General features: G+C 33.4%; 1 protein-coding gene across 3 annotated transcripts in view; it reads right to left on the bottom strand.

Moving 5' to 3' along the window:
* The window catches only part of LOC131853900 (paired box protein Pax-6-like), a 59,452-nt gene that overhangs the window by 13,377 nt on the left and 25,740 nt on the right, over positions 1-20,335 (bottom strand). For all 3 annotated transcript variants that reach the window (XM_059204980.1, XM_059204981.1, XM_059204982.1), the window contains exon 5: positions 12,625-12,886. In XM_059204980.1, the coding sequence (XP_059060963.1) occupies positions 12,625-12,886 (262 nt within the window). The remainder of the gene's footprint in view (positions 1-12,624; positions 12,887-20,335) is intronic.

Below are 20,335 nucleotides of genomic sequence, written 5' to 3'. Positions count from 1 at the left end.
CGTCCTGCAGTTTGCTTTGAATGCTGTGTTTCGGCTGAAGGAAAAAATAAGGCAGTGAAATTACAGGGTATAAAGGCATAAGATCTTAGCTATCAGGAATTGCAACGTATTGGAAGTACTCTGAACGTCACACGATGACGTTATGTCCTTCACGCTATTCATGTATATACATAATACACTAAGACTGGGGGGAAGGGTATTGTTAGTAATGTGGACTCATGACCCCATTACTAGCAATGTACCATGTCAGATTGACCTCCACGCGGTTCCCCCTGGAAACCATCGTGATAAATTCATGGTGAATTTGTCACGATGGGCTAACTGACCTGACCTCATGTTCATCTTATCATCCTCCACTGGTGCCCCGCCAGCGTAAACCGTTAGAGCAGGCGGACGCAACATTCCATTATCATCCAATAAAGAAAAAAATACCCTAAGACTTAGACAAAGAGTCATTTTAAGTACCCCTGTAGTCAGGACCAGATACAGATACAGAGAGAACAGTTTCGTCTTACGAGCGTGGAAATCTATTAACCTAATTATTAAAGTACCCATGTGACAGTAACCTATTTTGTTTCAGTACTACTGCAGTTAAAAAAGTTATATGTAATCATTTTTTTAATGGTAGATACACAGCTATGCGTTATCTGTATAATATTGTCTGTATATACATCTCTACTTATAGGTATAACAATCTGTTTACATGTATATTGTATATCTAACTATAACACGTATATTACTTCGGATTATTGTATTTAGATCATGAGAAAGTTTTATTTTGTAATACTATTGGTGAAGATAAAGGAGATGACTGCGAACAGGTATGAATGTATGAGAAAAACATATTACCCCGACCCGAAATAAATGGGATAAGGAGATTGTTAATTGGCATAAGACATTTCAGTATGATTAGTAACAGGTAAAATTACACCGTTAATCGTCCTAAAATAAAATAAATATAGGGGAAGGATACCAGTTACTACCAAATGGGTCATCAGCTTGATTGATATTATAAAATGATAATGTAGTAGTTAAAATTCGGTACTATGGTTATTGTATCAGAATTCATATTTGCATATGCTATTTTGCTAGATGCGGTGCGTGTATCGTGGTACACGGCGTAACATACAATAATTATATGTGCGGCGCGGCGGGGGCGGCGCCCGGGTGGAACTAACGCGGGGCCCGCCCACCGCGCACAAACATTTTGTATTTATTATTTTTTTCCTATCAGCCACGAATTGTTCTTATACATCTTGTATTCGTGTGTATTTATCTCGTTTTTATTATATATGTTTCGTGGGACAGTCTTTGGAATGTATTCCATGGGTAACATATTATTTTATCTTTTCACTTATTATTGTCTAGAAAAATTGTTTAGCGATAAGACCGTCTTATTGTACTATTTATACACGTAAGAAATACTTTAATTAGTTCTCACATATTTAAAAAAATACTAGTATAAAAATATTTTTTATGTAATTGGAACAGTAAAAAAACTAATGATGAAATTGATGATGATGCTGACAACGACCCATCGGATGGTAAGCGGTAACCGTCGTATCTATACGTAATAAGTAGTAGTACTAATAATAGAACTATGTAGAGTCACGTGGGGCAAGTGTGCGCAGCGGGTAAGTGTACGCACTCGAAGTATTTCAAAAACGGTTTATAGGTACGAACTGATAACACCCCTCCTCATTAGCGCACAAAAGGCTATACTTAGTGCAACTTTTTCACTGTCCGCCGGTGAACCATTTTGTTTCCGTAAGTGAGTATTGTTTTTTGCTTGAAATATTGCGATTTTTGTCTTAAATGAGAGACTCATTCCTTTGTAATATATTTATATTTTGAAATCATGCTTTATACCATCGAACAGTACATTTTATGTAATATAAGCCGTGTTTAATCTTTTGGTGATGACGATTACGTAATATTGCTCAGTTCTGGTTAAATTTTATTTTGATGGTTTGGGGTAAGTGTGCGCATACGAATGTCGGGTAAGTGTGCGCATGCGAATACTTACCTCGCTCCGCTTTGGCTTTGTATTTATGATGCAATTTGTTATTTCAGAGTTTAATTATACATAAAAAATGCCTCGATTATAAAAGAAATGCCGGATAGAAGTGTTGTCACAGAGGAACAGCTAGAAGCTGTTAAAAGATTAATTTCGGAGGTTGGTAGCAAACGACAGTGTGGCACCCGCAATAATGAGTGTACCTTCGTCTAGGAATGAATATGTACGACTGTCATCCATCCAAGAAATACCGAAGTTGGCCTTAGGCATTTCTTGGATGAATGACTGTGATTCAAAATTGGCGAAAGAAAGGCAAAAAGTCAATCATTGATACTGTAAGTCCTTATAAAGTAGAATTGGAAAAACAAAAAACAAGAAGAAGAATAAATTGCCAAAAAAGAAGATACGACTTGATCTGAAAATAAATAAAATGATGAGCAGGAATTATTTTGCCCACTGTGTGGAGAAAAATACATATTTCCACCGAATGAAGACTGGATCCAATACAGCATCTGTAAGAGCTGGTGGCATGAACAATGCAATAACTTTGAAAAGGAATTATTTGAACTGATGTATTATTAGGTTGAGGATGTCTATTTTCTGGTTTATCATATGAGTCTGACTCTATTTACTGTATGTTACATGTTGCGTACACTTACCGGCACTACTGCGCACACTTACCCCTATACTTGGGTAAGTGTGCGCATTTAAACAGTTTTGATTTTGTTGATTTCCAAAGAATTTGTGTAAATGATAATTATTTATTTTGCGTTTAAGTTGTTGATTATTAAATATTTTATATAATAAACCTTGTTTTGTTCCAGTTAACTTCAAATATTTTATTATATGATACTTCAAACCTTAAGTGCGCACACTTGCCCCACGTGACTCTACGTTATTATGTGACACCCGCGATACAAATTCCAGTGGACTAAGATGTCATGCCTCTTTTCCGTTTTTTTCATTGCGTGATCTGCAATCTATAAACGAATCACAGTTTATAAAGCCACTTCGCAGCTGAAATAGGTGAGAATGGGGTTCCCAAGCGGAAGGGGATGTTAATAATCTGTAGTATTGACCCCATTGATAGCAGTATACCATCGTGTTAAATTCCTGGTGTATTTGTTACGGTGTACTAACTGATCTAACCTCATGATCATTTTATAATGCACAGACGGGTGCACCAGTCCATTGTCATTAAAAAAAAAGAACTGAGGTACTCTTGCTGACTTTTTACAATATCTCATAACGTGGAATATCACAATCCAGGTAGACCAGAGATACTCTATTGTCTGACTAAAAAGAATGGACACAAATAGAATTTAAACTTTAGTTCTGTTTGCGAAGATGTAATGTAAATATATATCTAAGTGTATAACTAATTAAGAAGCCATCATAGAGTTAATATGCTCACTATTATGATCCTAAACTCCTATATATAAATGAAGAAAAAAAAAACGGTTTGAAAACTCTACTTAAAAAAAAAATTTAGTCGTTCATGCGTGACTGAAATAAAACGCATTCCTAACGTAGAAGCCGAACGTACAGAAACCTTAACAAAATTAAATTAAAAACTTCACAATTTCAAAATGCGATACGTATTTTGAAATTGTGAAGTTGATTAAAATTACTTAACGAATAGTCCAGTCGAATTGAGAAAATATAGCAGTATATTAACTTTTACGCTAAATTAAACAAATTTTGACGTATCCACACGATATAGTTATTATGACACAAAGTTATTGCCATTTTAATATAGTTAATTTAGATCTTAACAGAAATAATATTACGGTGGATAAGTATTAGGCTCAATCGACGTTAGTTAGTACCTATTTATTACAGCTACAACTTGCTTCGTAGTGTTTCTATTAAATTTAAAACTGTTTCAATTCCAACGTTTTTTCCATTAGCGCGTTCCATGGGATCTCATAAAATAAATATTATAATCAAACAAATTAAAATAAAATTTGATATACTTTAGGTAGGAATACCATAATACGTTATATTTAAACTCTGGTAAATGATCATAATTGAGAATATTTTCATAGAAACCTCTTTAAACAACGATTTACATATTTTATACAAGGTAATATAATTTGTACCTATATGTCACAAATTAAAGTATATTTTAAATGTAATTTCGTATAAAATTCTTTTGCTGTAATATTAAATTGTTTGATATAGTATTTAATTGGAATTTTAGTTTTAGAGATAAAAATAATATTTTAAATTCGACATGTTCGAGTTCTGATTCTAACTTACACTAAGTACCTACATATACTAGGATCACTTAGTACTCGCCGTGTCTAATGATACCTTTCAAGTTTTGGTTTAAGATCAATTAAAGTTATATAAGTAAATAAATAACAATACTTACTCTACATTATGGTCGTTTTCGTTATTCAAAGGTTTCTCCAGTGTGTATAATCAATTTAAAAATAGCGACGAGAGAGACAAGCACCTTTCTAAGCGCAACATCCTATCTTCACGTCAATCGATACACACCCTATACTTGTACATACATCCATATACGTGTGTCTATATCATAACTTTCCAGACAACTAACCCTCAAGCACCATCTTCGCTTACTTCAAACCAAAATAACCTACAAATACACAGCAAATTAACAGATATAATTACATGTAAAACAGGATAGGGGACGTCCCAACGCACCGAAACCGCCCTTTTGCGAGCGTTTTCATGTTTTATAATCCTGTTACATGCGTTATTGGGCTCGTAAACCCTTTGTGTGGGCCGCGCGACTGAGAACGGTGCGTTCGTCAAACGGTTCTAATTAGAAACAGTCGGCTGATATTTTGTATACGTTACAAGCGGTTGATACACCCAAGGATATACCTATGTCATATTCAAAGCGTTCCGTTCAATTTGTTGGTTGTTAGAGCATAGCATCAGTAATAAACCGCTTAGTTTATTGTAAGTACTTGTTTCTAATATGATCAAAGGGTATGTATGTACCTAATGTGCAACACATTCGTGCCTACTGCGATATATTTTTGTAGCGTCATATTTAGATTTTTAAGTTGTATTTTTATTCTCCTGTTCCACTATCTCTACAATTGCTGGATTAAATTATTAAAAAAACGTAAATTATTCCAAGTTTTAGGTTACATACATATTCAATGCATTAGTATAAAAAAGTACTTAATTAATTCGAGCAAACGATGCTATGTGTGTAAGTATCTTTTCATAATATAAACTGAGTGTACTGAATGTATTTATGACTATTATAATTCAAGTAAAAAATATTATATAAATCTAGCAATACATTTCCTATACAAAAAGCGCGCACAGTAATCATTAGGACGAATATTAAGGGCTCGTACGTGGGTAATGAAGGCGGATTTAATTGCCATTTTCCTCGGTACATGCTCCCTGTATTGAGGGCAGAAGCTTTCATCGGGACACGAGACGTATCCTCGTCATATTATGTACTAATCTATCCAATTTTAAGCTTATTGTTAATATAAATATATAGATATAATATATAGTAGCTATCATCCGTTTGTTTTTTGTTTGCATGAAAATTCTTAAGTGACTGATATATAAAGTCACCAAAACCTTAGTCGAGTAATGAATTCTTTTGCTTTCAGCTCTTGATTCCAATAGGTTTATTCACTATACCTATATTTCAATATTAGTTATTTTTAGCGACTGGAAATTAAATTAAATTGCTCAATGTATGGTACTTAGAATTTGACATTTATTAATTGGGGTATTAAGCCATTAAGGGTAATAATTTCACGTATTCCTCTTACTCTTTGAGGATAAAACTTGAATATTTCTGTTCGTACGTATATGGGCTACAAGTACTGGCGTGGAAACTTACCATTTATTGTCTGATTTGTAAATAGATATGTAGTAAAAGTGTGAATAAAATTGGAATACGGCTTCTCTCCTCATTTTTTCTATGACTAGAAGGAAAATCATTGGTATTCTGCTAAGAGCAAACAAACTAAATATAAATCTGTTCTTAGATAAGTTCACATGAGTTCTGATTGAAACCTGTTTAAAATAAAATGAAATACTAAGCAAAAAAGAAGTGTCGTAGTTAACAACTGCGACATAAACACAAAATGTGAGTTCAGGCAGACACAAATATACTTTGGGTACAAAATATTTCTGGCTGACTAACGGTGATGCAAAAATTAATATTCTAACACATTTCGATAGACCTGTCCACTGCTTGAAATGATCAAGTATTCGCCACGATTATGTCAACATTGGACAATTTTTAACGGCGGCGTCGACCGCTCGACCTCCGTTTAGCACACCGCCTTACGTCCGATGTTCGAGGATCGATTCCTCGCATGGCACAAACATTTGTATTATTGTTTATATGAGTATTATTGTTTGTATCGGTCTGGGTGTTTACTATGTATAATATGTATGTATTTGTATCAGTTATCTAGTAACCATAACATAATCTTTAGCAAGCTTAACTTGGATCTAGATAGCGCTGTGTGAATTGTCCTGAGATTATTATTATTATTATTCTTGCCTACCATACCTGGGAGAACACTTATTACAAGATGCCAGTATCTTCGGAACTTTGCCTAAAGGGACCCCTTTTAATAATATATTTTACTTATTATATTATATTTTTTAAGCTTTTTAATTTTAGGTTCTTAGTTGTACAATTAAGTTATGTAAATAAAAAGGCAAAATTGTATATTAAATGTATAATTTCTCTAAAGAGTCATGTTCAAAAATGACTTTGATTATGAAGTTACATGAAACAAAATAATATCCAAGGACACCATCTAATTCGGGTCATCGTGGACCAATAGCGAATTTCGTCTGATGAATGACGGACATTGTGGTAGGTATATATCGGACATAGTTGTAATCTCATATCTAGGGTTGCCAATCTTATCTACAACCTTTTACTGAGTTACTGGCCAAATATCGGACATTACTTTTTCAACCACGTACATCGTGATATTTTCAATGACGGGGAAGGGGAGGGGGCGATGCGACAGCCATAAGTACAGTTAGGATTGTTACTTGTTACGCGGTGAAAATTTATTCAAAATTTTTTGTAGGTCCAAATCTTTACTTAAAGCAACATTTATTTAAAGCAGCAACACTGATATATGTGTCTCATTATTTTTGACGAGTTTGCGTTCCGAATGAGTGGTGAGTGGTAGAACCAAAAATCTCGTACTTGTACAAGAATCCGCGTATACTTGACACCCCTACTCAGATCCCAAGGCCTAAGCTTAATACCTATCAAAACAAGCAAACACGCCCCGCAGACAAATACATAATACGAGTTTCCTATATACGAGTACACGGCACAGCGGCATGTTCAAAGCGCGCCGGGAGCGGTCTAACCCTTTGATCTCCGTATATGTTGTAGCCATACTGTCTGCACGCTGAAAGCCCTTCTATTTCGGTAGACCGTCTTAAATCTGTTTTGTGGATGGATTTTAGGGTTTATTACTAATTTGTTAAAATGCTTTGGACGATTTGAGCAGTAGTGTACAGCTAATTGGTTTGATTTTCATCCGTCCGCCTGTAGAATGTTCTCAGGTCGATGGCATGGTGTCTGGACTAGTGAATCGCCCGGGGTTCGTACGGGTGTTTATGAATGAGTAATTTTTTTGTATATTAGACTTTATACATAGACATAGACTTGCGCCCTTTAAGGATATACGAGTGTCAGTTAATATAATCAATTTATATTTTATAGGTATATAGTATTTATATTTTGATCTCTTTTGAGCATTGTGAGTCAATATTATGGCACTTCGTTATTGTAAATTCGAGTACAGATATTCGAGAAATGGAAAAAGTAAATTTAGATTCTAAATTAATAAATCATACGCCATTATGTGGTTACATATATTATTAGGGACAAGGAAACTGCTTTGCACGTTAGTAACATACATAACGGTTCATTTCCCCGTACGTACAAGTGTTAGGGACAATAATTTACGGTTCCAATAAATAAATATTCAACGGTACCATACATCTCACTAATTTAGTGCTACGGAACCCCATAATAACCATTTATCCGGGGACCCCGCGAATAAATATCCCGCGACATTTTTCTTTGCCTTATCTGGAGAGACCAGACGGTGTTTTGTCTCTGTCACCCTTGTGGTCTACTTGTACAACTGTCTCCCTTTATCGGCATTTATCACGAGTTGCCGCCTCCCTTTATTCGGCACGTTTTATTTAGTTTTCGACTCTTAATGGATTTATTCTGTGTTCGTCCTTTGACCTTGCGGTTGTCTCGAACTTCTTAACGGTTTCAACTAGGAGTTTGACCCCTGATGTTGGTACGTCGAGTAGAAATACTCTGTTTGCACTTTGTTTCTCACGAATTTTATTCATGGATTGTAAAATAATGACCAACCCATTATCATCTGCTGGGTTGAAATTGATTTAGTAACGCTTTTCTGATTTTATGCTGAAAGTTCTTCAGCTTCAAGAAAAACTTCCCCTTTAATGAATTAAGTGTGAATTAAGAACGTATGTAGTTTACGCTAGGTCGGACACCATACGGCGTGACACCACTTGGCAATATTTTTTGTTAATTTGGGAAATTCGAAGATCTAATTGACAACTGCTCGTCGCAGGCAGATACTACATTTACATAAGTAGGTACTGGTCATAAAACCTACAACAGTCTATCAGTTTAATATCTTTAACAAAATTGCTTCGCATCACTGAACTTGCCTGCGCTTGTAAGTAGTTTCAGTGGTTTGAAATTTAAAGGTCCTCCTTAGAGGTCCTTTTGTGGTATGTATATGCATAATAGACCCAACATTGGATCGCTAATTTCAATAGTTCGAAACACTTTATCTTATAACATACTTTAGGATAATGTCTTAAATCTATTAAAGCAAACTTAATATATATCTAATATCATTTTGAATTGTTCATATTTATTTTGAGGATATATTGCAATAGTTCTTCTATTTATTTTATTTATCAGATACTAATCAGTAGTACATCCATGAATGGGTAATAGGTATAATTACATTTAGTCTCTATAATATAAGTTTAGCTTGCCAAAGGGTGCAAATATTACTTAATATTAATTAGATTGGTACATTATTTACAAAATCTACAATTTGGTTTAATATTAGATACTGATGGCTACAAGAATATTGAAACTAAAAGAGCCTACACACTACACATATACACAGTGCACAGGACAGGGTAAAGGAGGTTTGATTAAACGTCTTAAATAAATAACACTGAATTTGTTAATCACGTTAAACTTTGATTAAAATATGTATGTTGGTTCTCTATGGAATATTACTTACGAAATTAAAAAATGTCGCTCTGATGTCGCTAATGATTGTTTTGTTGTTTACTTCTCACTTCGTGCATTTGCAAAAACATATAAATAAAATTGTAGCGTCTGTTTGTAATATTGAATTAACCGTTTTTTACTACATGCATATGGATATAAATACGGTACATACATTCATACAACAAAATAACATTTTTAATAATTTTTGTCTGTCTGTCTATTTGTTCCGGCTAACCTCTGAAATGACTGGACCGATTTTGACGGGCCTTTTTTGGCAGGTAGCTGATGATAATAAGGAGTAATTGGCTACTTTTATTTTAGAAAAATAAAGTTAAATTCCACGCGGACAAAGTCTCGGGTGCAGCTAGTACTTAATATAGATCGAATTATGTAATAGCAACTTCGTAACATCGAAAGTGTCCTATCGAATAATCGGATACAATATCGGCGAGCAGTGGGCCGTGATGGAGAGCTATCGCCTTACAGATTTGCGGGCACTTTCACGCTTTGCGACCGCCCGCGCCTCCCGCGTTATTCCCATCATTGGGATGATACCACTCGATGACAGGTGTCGCGGATTTATATTTAGACTGTACTGTTTATTAACTACCCGCCCTTGTGTTGCACAAGTGCAATTACTGTGGGATTAACATTTTTTATTTATAAAATATGTACTCTTTAACTCAATAATAATTAATGTAACTTTTTGTAAGTGAAAAAGTTCTTTAAATCATAAGTTACGTAGTTTTTGTGATCCAGAATTTATAAATAACCTTGGACTATTCACACAGGGCCATCTACGCCCAAGTTAAGCTATCTAAAGCTTGTGTTATGGGTCCTAGATGACTGATAAAAATATACCATAGAAAACACCCAGGACCCAGACCGATACAAACATTCATGAATACAAATGATTGTGAGGTGCGAGGAATCAAACCCGCGATCATCGGATGTAAAGCGGTGTGCTAAACTGCTAGACCACCGACGCGGCGACGTCGTCAAATTGATTTGTATAATATTAATACGTGAAACAAAACTTTGCGGCCTTATTACAAAAATTGACCCGACGAAGGAGTACGATATTTTGAACACATATTTATGTAAAAGTAGAGCAGAATGCTATTTTTTTTAATTATGCATAAAAATTAATTACTCATACTACCATGTACTTGACACACACGCATTGACAAATAAACCTTATTATGTTCAAATTTAATTGATTATGATTTCTGGTTGTGGCCATTGGGTGATTACTAGTTTGATAAGCTCTATAGTTGTGTTGTAATATGAATTTGGGATAAAAATACTATGTTAATCTGGAGTTTAATCTATTTTAGCAACAAATTTCTTTAATAACACACACACTGCCTTATAAATCGGTCGCGTGTTCCAATTGTGTTTACTCATAGGTTAGTCTGTAGGTAATTATAGTCTTTCTATTTGTTTATGTACATTATGTATTTATTCGACAGTCTCAGTGGTCGAGAGGTATGGCATATCGCTTTACTTCCAATGGTCGCGGGTTCGATTTCTTACACGGTACATACAAACAATCACAGTCATGAAAACAAATCCATGAATATGATTGTTTGTATCAATCTTAGTGTTGTCTGTGTATATTAGATATGTATGTATTATATCAGCTGCCTAGTACCCACGACATAAGCCCTGCTTAGCTTAGGACAAGATGAATTGTCCTGAGATATTATTGTTATTAGTTACAAAAATATATACTATGTATGTATATCAATGGATTATCCAGTCCTGATGTTTAGCTCTGTTTAGTTTACTTAGGGAGTAGATGAGGTTGTGTGTGTGAGTTGTAGCGTAGGGTTATTTATTTATTAAATAGATATGTTATTAAACTTTTTTATCTTTTTATATTAAAGATAAAAGATTCATAAAGCTTTATTATAATCGGTTTACGGGATCGAAATTAAAAATTCCATAACTCCAACAGAGGTTGCAGTTATGTGGGACTTTCGGAAAAATGTTCAAAGCCACCTAATTGGATACAGAGTACAGACCACTACAAAGGGGGATGTTTGAGATAAAAATGAAAATTAAATCTTCCAAGCGGATGGGCAGAGTAATGTTTTTGACGGTATCGTAGGCGGGACTGCCCCCTTCACCCCTCGATGCCTACCCCCTCTACGTCCCGCAGGCGAAGGGGAGCCGCAAATCGACTATCAAAATGCTGGTAAAAAAAGTTGTGTTCGCAGACAGTGTGACCGGCTGTTGTGGCTTTTCTGCCTTTTTTGGCGGCGAGCTTTTGTTTTATTATCGCCATTTTGGCGCTACATAACAGAATGTAGCAGACGTGTACTCACTGTGTATGTACTGTAATGGAATTAAAAGGATACATAGGTTCATATCGCACATTAATTAACTTCATTATTCAACTAGAAGACCTAATGAACATTGTTTTAACCAATCTTTATTATTCGAAAGATCAAATAAGGAGAGTTATCGGGATTGAAACTGCATTTTAAGTTGATTTAAATTATACCGAGTAAACGCAAATTCAGTCATACATTTAAGGATAATCTTTAGATAAGCACCTACATATTTTCAGCATTTTGAGCTGGGAGTACTGAGCAGTGTAGGATTGACTTGTCTTGTACAAATAAAATGATGTATTGATCTGGGCGTAATTCTATTTATATGTTTATTTACAAAGTATGTTTATCAATTGTTGAATTCTTATAGAATACGTTTTGCGCAGTTTGCACGTACAACAGAATCGTAATTTGGGGATCTTAACTTATTTATCTATACTATATTAAACTTTACTTAGTACATGTTTAATTAATCGCAAGTAATTCTAATTCCGAAGCTAGAAAAACTATCAAAGAATTACTATAATATTTCGTGGATATAAGTCTATATATTGTGTCTAATTAGTATTATTACTATATCTAATGCAATTAAGAATATATGTAAAACATTAGCTGGCCCGGCAAACCTTGTTTTGTTATATACATTATTTCTGGTTTTGACCATCATTATTACCTAGGACTATAACAAATAACCTATGTTTTCAGACATATAAATAATAAAAAGTCATAAAAATCGTCCTAACAGTTTCAGAAAAATTCAATATCCAACACGAGACTTTTACATATTGAATATATCTAGGTAGGTTTGAAATTTGACACGATCATTATTTATACGTAATAATTAGAAGAAATCATCTTATCACGTTTTATTTATTTTTATTATGTTCTCAATATTTTCGCAGTGTTTCAACCGCTATGATCACAGGTAACCTATATATATATATGTATATCTGGGTAGGTATATATTGTATTTCACTAACCTTTTTTCATAGCTGTCATATCACCCCCGTTGCACGAAATAGCCTGAGGTCCAGGGCTGAGGCTATGTAGTTGGTACGGTGGTGTTCTTGTATCTATCTGCGCTGGCCAGGGCGCTCTCGGCCACGTGGGCGCAGACCCTGGTGTTCCCAGGAGCCGAAGCCGTTCATACACGGGCGTCGAGCAGTCGGTGGTAGGTTGTTGGTTGCTCGACTTCTCTTTCTGGGCTGCCAGGTTCCGAAGCACTCGGTTTATTGATGATACCTGATTATGGAAATTAATTTGGTGAAATTTAGTATTGTTGTAAAAAGCTATTTTGGTTGACTAAATTAGAAAATACCTATCACATTTATATCTACCTACAGTATGGCCAAATTGGTTTTAAAATATCATCAAATTCTTTGCAATAAAAGGCAAAAGATGGCGATAGACTAACAAATATTGAAATATCTATAATACTTCTCAGTAACGTAGTACCTTGGCCTCGGTGATCTAGCGGTTTAGCACTCCGCCTTATTTCCAATAGTCGCTTCGGGTTCAATTTCTAGCACGATAAAAATATTTGTATTCATGAGTATGATTATTTGTTTCTATGTATATATCAAAAAATGTGTCTATGTATTTATATCTGTTGCCTAGTACCTAAGCAGTAGTATAACCTGCTCTGCTTAGCGTGGGACTAAATGGCTATATGTGAATTGTGGTAAAATATTAGATATTATTATTTATAACAAAATAGGAGAATTTAACATTAAATCGAAATTTTTCGTACTGTTTTCAGTCGAAGAAACCAATCAACGGCTGCTAATAAGTGGATACGATTAATAAGCCTCTCATTTTTTTATAGACGAATAAAATACGATATTAGCCGTGGGTACGACGTCGTGATACGACATCCGATGTTTATGATAAAGGGCGGCCGAGAGCCCGTGACAACACGAAATCGGACGGGCGTGCAATAAATTGATTCTGTAATAAAATTATACCAGACTTTACATTAAAATACGACGGTAGTAATTCTATATTTGATTTTTAATTACATTAAGCCTATAGTATTAACATTTTTGGTACGATGTAGAAATTTTGAATGCTATACGTCTATAGTAAGTACATTGAAGCTCAGTGATATATGATAAGCAATGATTACCATGTGTATTGTTATATATAGTACGTATAATATATATTACTTATGTGAAGAAATAATAAGTGGTTCTTCATAAATGGATATTTAATTGTTTAGTTCCAAATTAGTTAGTTAACCTTTATTCATGTATATCATTTACTGTACATGAATAGAGTTTTTAAATTACTAAACCTATTAAACAGATCGATAAGGATTAAGTGAAAACTAAAACTAAAATTGTGGTAATTAATATTTAAATTAATATAAAATAAATAAATTTGTTTCAATATATCATTTGTATAATTTATTTCGGTCTGCAGTTTAACATTATGTTTGGGACTCTCATAATATAAGAACGAAATCGCAACAGCCTATAACAAAATTAAAATTACCTACACAAACAATTGTTTGCAAGTACCTACCCCGTGTTAAAAAAAATATTATACAGTTTCATACGAAGCGTGGCTGAAGCCAAGTTCAGTTCTGTCACAGCCCACCCAGGTCTGCGGCCCAAGGTCCGTGCGGGTGAATTATTTTAATTTATTTTATAGGAATATAAAAATGAACCAGGCGTACCAACTGTCACTCCGACATGTGACAGCGCGCCAAACGGACGTAGAGCGTAACTTAGACGTAGGACAGGAAGGCGAGGCCGTAAGACGATAGATGGTAACTTGATATGGAACCGCGCGGTGGTCCTCGCCACGCAGTGACTGGCAGCTGACGGAATGCCCGATGGACCGAGAAAGCGCGGCACGTTCGAGGAACGTATGTCCATTTTTTTTAAATGAATGTTTTTTTGTCTATGTGACAGTTTGATAACATTAATTAGTATATTAGCATTGTGTATAAGCAGTTGTTAAATCTATAATAATTAGCGATCGAGTATTGATGGATTGATTAAAATTAAGATATATTAAGAGGGTAGTTTCGTAAAGTATACCACCATTTTTATTTTACAAGTCAAATGTCAACAATGCTCTATAATTTTAATGCAATATCTCTCCCTTTAAAACGAAACACAACATTTAAATACAGAGACAGATATGCCACATAGATGACTTCGTACAAAGACCAAGAATAGTATCTGATGGATCTGAGGAGTGAGAGGTATCGAAGAAAAATGTCAAAAATATATTACTAATATTTAAACATAATATAAAAATCCAGTAGTTCGTTAGAACTAACTCGGTTGATTACCTTTACGGTAAAAATACGCCCACCGTCAGTTGTAGGCTGTTGTTGCTGTAAGGGTTAGGACTAGGAGAACAAAGCACAGTACGCCAGTGCCTGCCAAGGAAATTCATTTCAGCCTTTTCAGCCGTGCTTTAAGTTTGATGATTTGCATATTTATTTATGTGTTCATCATAATTATTCTATTAATAGTACTACACATTATTTCTACAACTAGTATTATTCAGCTTTGAAATTATTATAAACTGATTATTGAAATACGATTTGTTCGAACGGAAAAATTTAATTAAAAGTCAAACAAATCTGTCCTCTAACTTTCTAACGCGAATCAAATAAAAATGGAAAACGTTAAAAGGGTTGATTTCAAAACAAGTTTCCTTACAAATCAAATGGAAATTTTTAACAAGACGCTTTTCCAGAGCGCAGTGTATTCAATGAATCGTTCCAATTAAACGTTTCTTTATTAATTTGTATGGCTCGTGTATTATCAGTCAATTGTTTCGAATCATTAGAAGAATTGTTTTTATTTTAAGCCTGAAAGATACTGTTAAAATATTCAGTCACAGAAATGTTTTTGTTATTAAAAATGATAACAGTAGAACTTTTCAATGCTGAAAGAAAATTACTTTGTTAAAGTTTAAAATGAATAAAGAAAATGCATTTTGAAATTTATTTTAATTTTATGAGCACATGAGTGCGCCCGTTATTTTGTTCACAAGATAGGGACTAAGTACCTGCTTACCAGGTAACCTTATGGAGGTTACCTTATCCATACCAAATATCATATTGTCAATTGTAGGACATATTTTATGGCAAGTGTTAAGCATGCTTAGTAGGTATGAGTTCCATTTATACCATTTGTAAATAAGGATACAATTTACTAAATTCTAAAAAAAAATATTCAAAATACCAACTTGAGGTAGGAAATGTCTTAACATTAGATCCTTTAACCTACTGAAATACCTGAAGTTTATTAAAAATATATAGAATGTGTTTGTATTTTTTATAACTACAACGAGTACACCGGTAAAAGCCCGTTACGCACAGACAAAAACGATTTATATGCACATGAAAGTGAGGCCATGTGTGAAAACCGTGTGTGCACTGGTCGTTTATAAAAAAATGGACCGAGCTCAAAGTACGGATCTGTAAACAGTCCCTTAATTCGAATTACACACGTCGATTGACTTGTTTCCACGATTGTACTTGACTAATGCCTCAATTAGTAAATAACCCTTAAATACGTTTATGCGTGTTTACAAACATTAATTTTTTAAGGATTGCCCATAGACAAAGTCCAGTTAACAATAGAGTTTTACGTGCGAATTCACTTTAATACGCTTTTTGCGGCTGATTCCGAGTTATTAGTAAACTGAATGCAATTTTAGTTGGTAGGCAAAAAGAGATCAGGTGATTTTTTATTTCTTAGATTTTTTTTTTAAGTAAGAGTTTAGTGTAGTGTGTTGGGTATTTATTGACTATATAGTTCTTTTGTTGATTATACATAATATACAACTTTGATGGAAAAGTCAAATATTTTATTTTATGAAATATAGGTTTCTTTGATATAAATAGAATATCTGCTTGACACATTCTTTTAAAAAATATTCCATTTCAAAATCTAATACATATTATAAATGGCGAAAAGTATTTCTATGGAATTCTATTTTGTATTTTATTCCCTTTTTAGACATATTATTTTACAAAATTATTTAAATCCTCAAAACATACAGATACACAACCTTCACTGCAAATTAAAATTACGAAAATCAATTGTTTCATTTTAAGTTTAAATTTCGTTAATAAAAAAAATATATATTTAATACTACGTGTCTCAAATTTTTTAGTAACAATGAATAGTATGAACTGTTTATAAAGGAAAAATATGTATATATATATATAGCAAGAACTATAAAATCAATATAACGTAATTTCAGATTAGTATATGTCATAGTAGTAACATATCTTACCTTTTAGTTGTAAACGTAAAATAAGACATGTTTAGACTAAGGATATAAACAATTAGAGGAATGAATCTATTGACTTTCAATATAAGTGTTTTATCGATATTAAAACACAAACGCCATCCGTCAATCAAGCCCTGGTTGCGTATCGTCGCGAGGCGCGTTTTGAATACAAAATAAATTACATTAGAGCTTTCGTAGCTACCGTCGTACGCCGTAAAAAGTATGAAAGGTGCCCCTAAATACCGGGTGAGGTGAAGCGCGAAAATTATCTTATATTTGTTCAGACGGCGTGAACGCAGGGCGACTGCCGAGAATACTTTTCAATAAGCTTAGAGAGCGATTTTTTTATTTCGCGCGAGTCCCATCTTGTAAGCGTTGTGCGAAACGGAACGCGCAAATAGAGGGTGTCTCATATATCGATCGATTTGATTTCTGTGATTGCTGAATGTATATTATATTTATATTTTATTTTCTGTTCATAATTTTTAGTTCAAACACTTAATATGTGTATTTCTTTTGACAACACTTGTTTTTTAATAAGTTTTTTAATATAAATGCAGAATACCTGCTGTTTAGCTATATAAGAATATTTGTAACATAATTGTATGAGGTATATTTCATTAAAAAAAACCTACGATTAGGCACTGAGCATATACCTACTATTAGAAATTTTTAATAGGACTTACTTTTCAAAATTTAGTCTACTTAAATCCAATCAAATAAATTAAGACATTTTTCTTTTATTAACAATAAATTATTAAAAGAAACTTCTCAATCACTCGAACACATTCAAAGACATGAACCTATCATTTTATAAGTAATAAGAACTAATGCACTAAAATAGCTAAACAAATTAGTTCTCTTCAGTAAAATTTTTATAATGCATTGGAATTTCACCTCACTTTTCATTTACAAGATGAAATTAAAGTATGAACTCATTTTCACCGTTCATTAAAAATAAATACGTCAAATTTAGTATGAATATTAAAGCCATTTTTTAATACAAAAATATATTACCATTTCCATAAAAATCTGACAATCATTTACTTCACTCTCAATTTCAAAGTACAGCGAAAAAAAACGATGCATTGTCGAGTGCAATGGGGTCCCCGACAAAGGGCAACCTGCTGGGTGTATTGTGTGAGTCGGCACTTTGCGACTCAATATTTTGGGTGACTTTGTCGTCTTGCGAGCGTTCGCACCGTAAGCGAACAACTGTTCACCTTCTATTTTCGTTTTTATTTATTGTTTTCCCTATTGTTTTATTTTCTGTGCACTTTTTGCGCGCGTAATTAGAACTTAATGGATTGATGAGGTGTATTGTTTTAAGATTGTGTATAATATATTAGGATGCATTAAGTAATTTAAATGTTTTTAAAATTTTAAGATAATATATTAATACATATAAATATATGTTAGATTCAATGTAAAATAATTTAATTGAAAGAAGTGGATACCAAAAAACTGTGGTAAAATCTTAAGACTAAATGAAATAAAATTTATTTATAATACAATTGTATATTGTTTTGTTGCGTATCTCTTCGGCTCTAATCACCTTCACCTTTTTGGATTATTTACGTTTTAATTACTACTAGGTTTGTATGAAAGGAAATGTTTAAAAAGTCAAAAGGAAAAGTGAAAAATTATTTATGTAAAAATAAATATTTGAAAATAATAACTTTTATAGTATAACATAAAATTGTGAACTTTATCGTTTCGCTTTGAAACTTCGATTATAACTGAATTCCCGAAGTTCTATTATTCAAGAAATAAATAGGATATCCAGAGACAAAAGCGGTTGCTCTATAGAAGACGTTCATAAATCTCCAACAATTAATTCATCAATCACAACAAAGACTCGAGATATTTTCGCACAATCCAAATAAAGGTAACCACACACCGCCCATCCACGCCTACCGTCGCATAAATAAAGTCGCCCCGATGACACTGTAAACTAAAACTACACTTAATTCGAGAGTTTCCCACAGAAATTTAAATTAAAATGTCGTTTCACTATTGTATTCAATCAAAGAAATAGGTCAATACGTAAAGAGCTCATAAATTCCATTGTTGATTGACTTATAGGCATTTTGTCAATACGTGTGTGCCTAGTGTCACGGCGGGGGTCATGCAGGACCCCAACAATGCAATATTAACTCGAGGAGTCGAGGATAAGGTGTTCCGTAGCCGTCCATTCGGAGTCGTTTGAGGGTGAAATGATATGCAACGATTTATTAGGTGCTTTCTCATCGACTTGTGAACTCAAAATTCAAATTTTTTTATGTGAGCATACACATGGAGCTATAATTAAATATTTTATTAGACCACCCAGACGGTACACCGGGTAGGCACTCAGTGTAGAATTTAGTGATAGTCACGGCTCAATTTCGGCTTCATAAAAGCATTTGAATACATGTTTGTCTATTTTTACGTCAAGATTCTCATATCTAAGTGAATAAAATTTATGTAGAGTTATATCAATTTAAACATTATCGAAATATACATTAACCTAATAGAGTTAATTTATATTTCGAACATTGAATAATGACGTGTATTTATTCAGAATGGTCTTACATTCTTGGCATTTCCTTTGCCAAGAATATTTAAGACCATTCCGAGTGCATTTTTTCGTTGAAAGTTTTTACGCATGCATAAGAATTAACCGTTACATGAGTATGTTATTGTTTTGTATATAATATTACTCAACTTTATCTAATCATTATAACATATGTATGATCACAATTTTCGATTGTAATGTTATTGATGATTGAATGATTATAATGTATATTTCTTCGTAATAACATATAAAGCTATATTAAAAATAATGTTCCAAAGATACTAGATCTATTGGAATGTTTTCCACGTTTAGAATTCCAAAATCGTAATTCGGTCAAGTGAACTAAAAACTCCAAATATCTCGTTGTTGGGTATCCAACCGCGAGGCATTTCTTGTTATGCTTGTAAATAATAAATAAGTGCGATTTTCCCGCCTTATTCCGTCTGAGTCGGCGGCAGGACGCGATTTTCCGCTAGATGTGTTGCCAGAATAATAAAATGTTGACAAAAATACTTCGGACACCGAACGTTGGCGTAAAATTGATTATTGATTTATTTTATATTATAGTGCGAGAATAGCACATTTGTTATATTCTCTACAACGAATAAAAAAATATAATCGTAAGTTAATTATTATTTGTAGAAATATTTTTTGTATAGTCTGGGTTATGTGAAGATTAATGGATCATAATTTTATAAGAATACAATTATTATTTACTTCACTTTATATATTTTACTTACTTCAACAAGATAAAATTTCTAAAACGTCGTCTACCTGAGTATCTCTATCGCATCTACTATCAGTCATCAAGCAGCTTGATTTCAGTTGAAGGGTTCAATGACAAAAAATCTAAGTAAAAAGCGTGAGATACT

The sequence above is a fragment of the Achroia grisella genome, unplaced genomic scaffold (assembly GCF_030625045.1).
Source record: "Achroia grisella isolate CSIRO2021 unplaced genomic scaffold, CSIRO_AGI_Agris_v1 utg918, whole genome shotgun sequence".
NCBI lineage: Eukaryota > Metazoa > Arthropoda > Insecta > Lepidoptera > Pyralidae > Achroia > Achroia grisella.
Note: the sequence above shows the minus strand (reverse complement) of the source record. Positions and strands in the feature narration are given on the sequence as shown.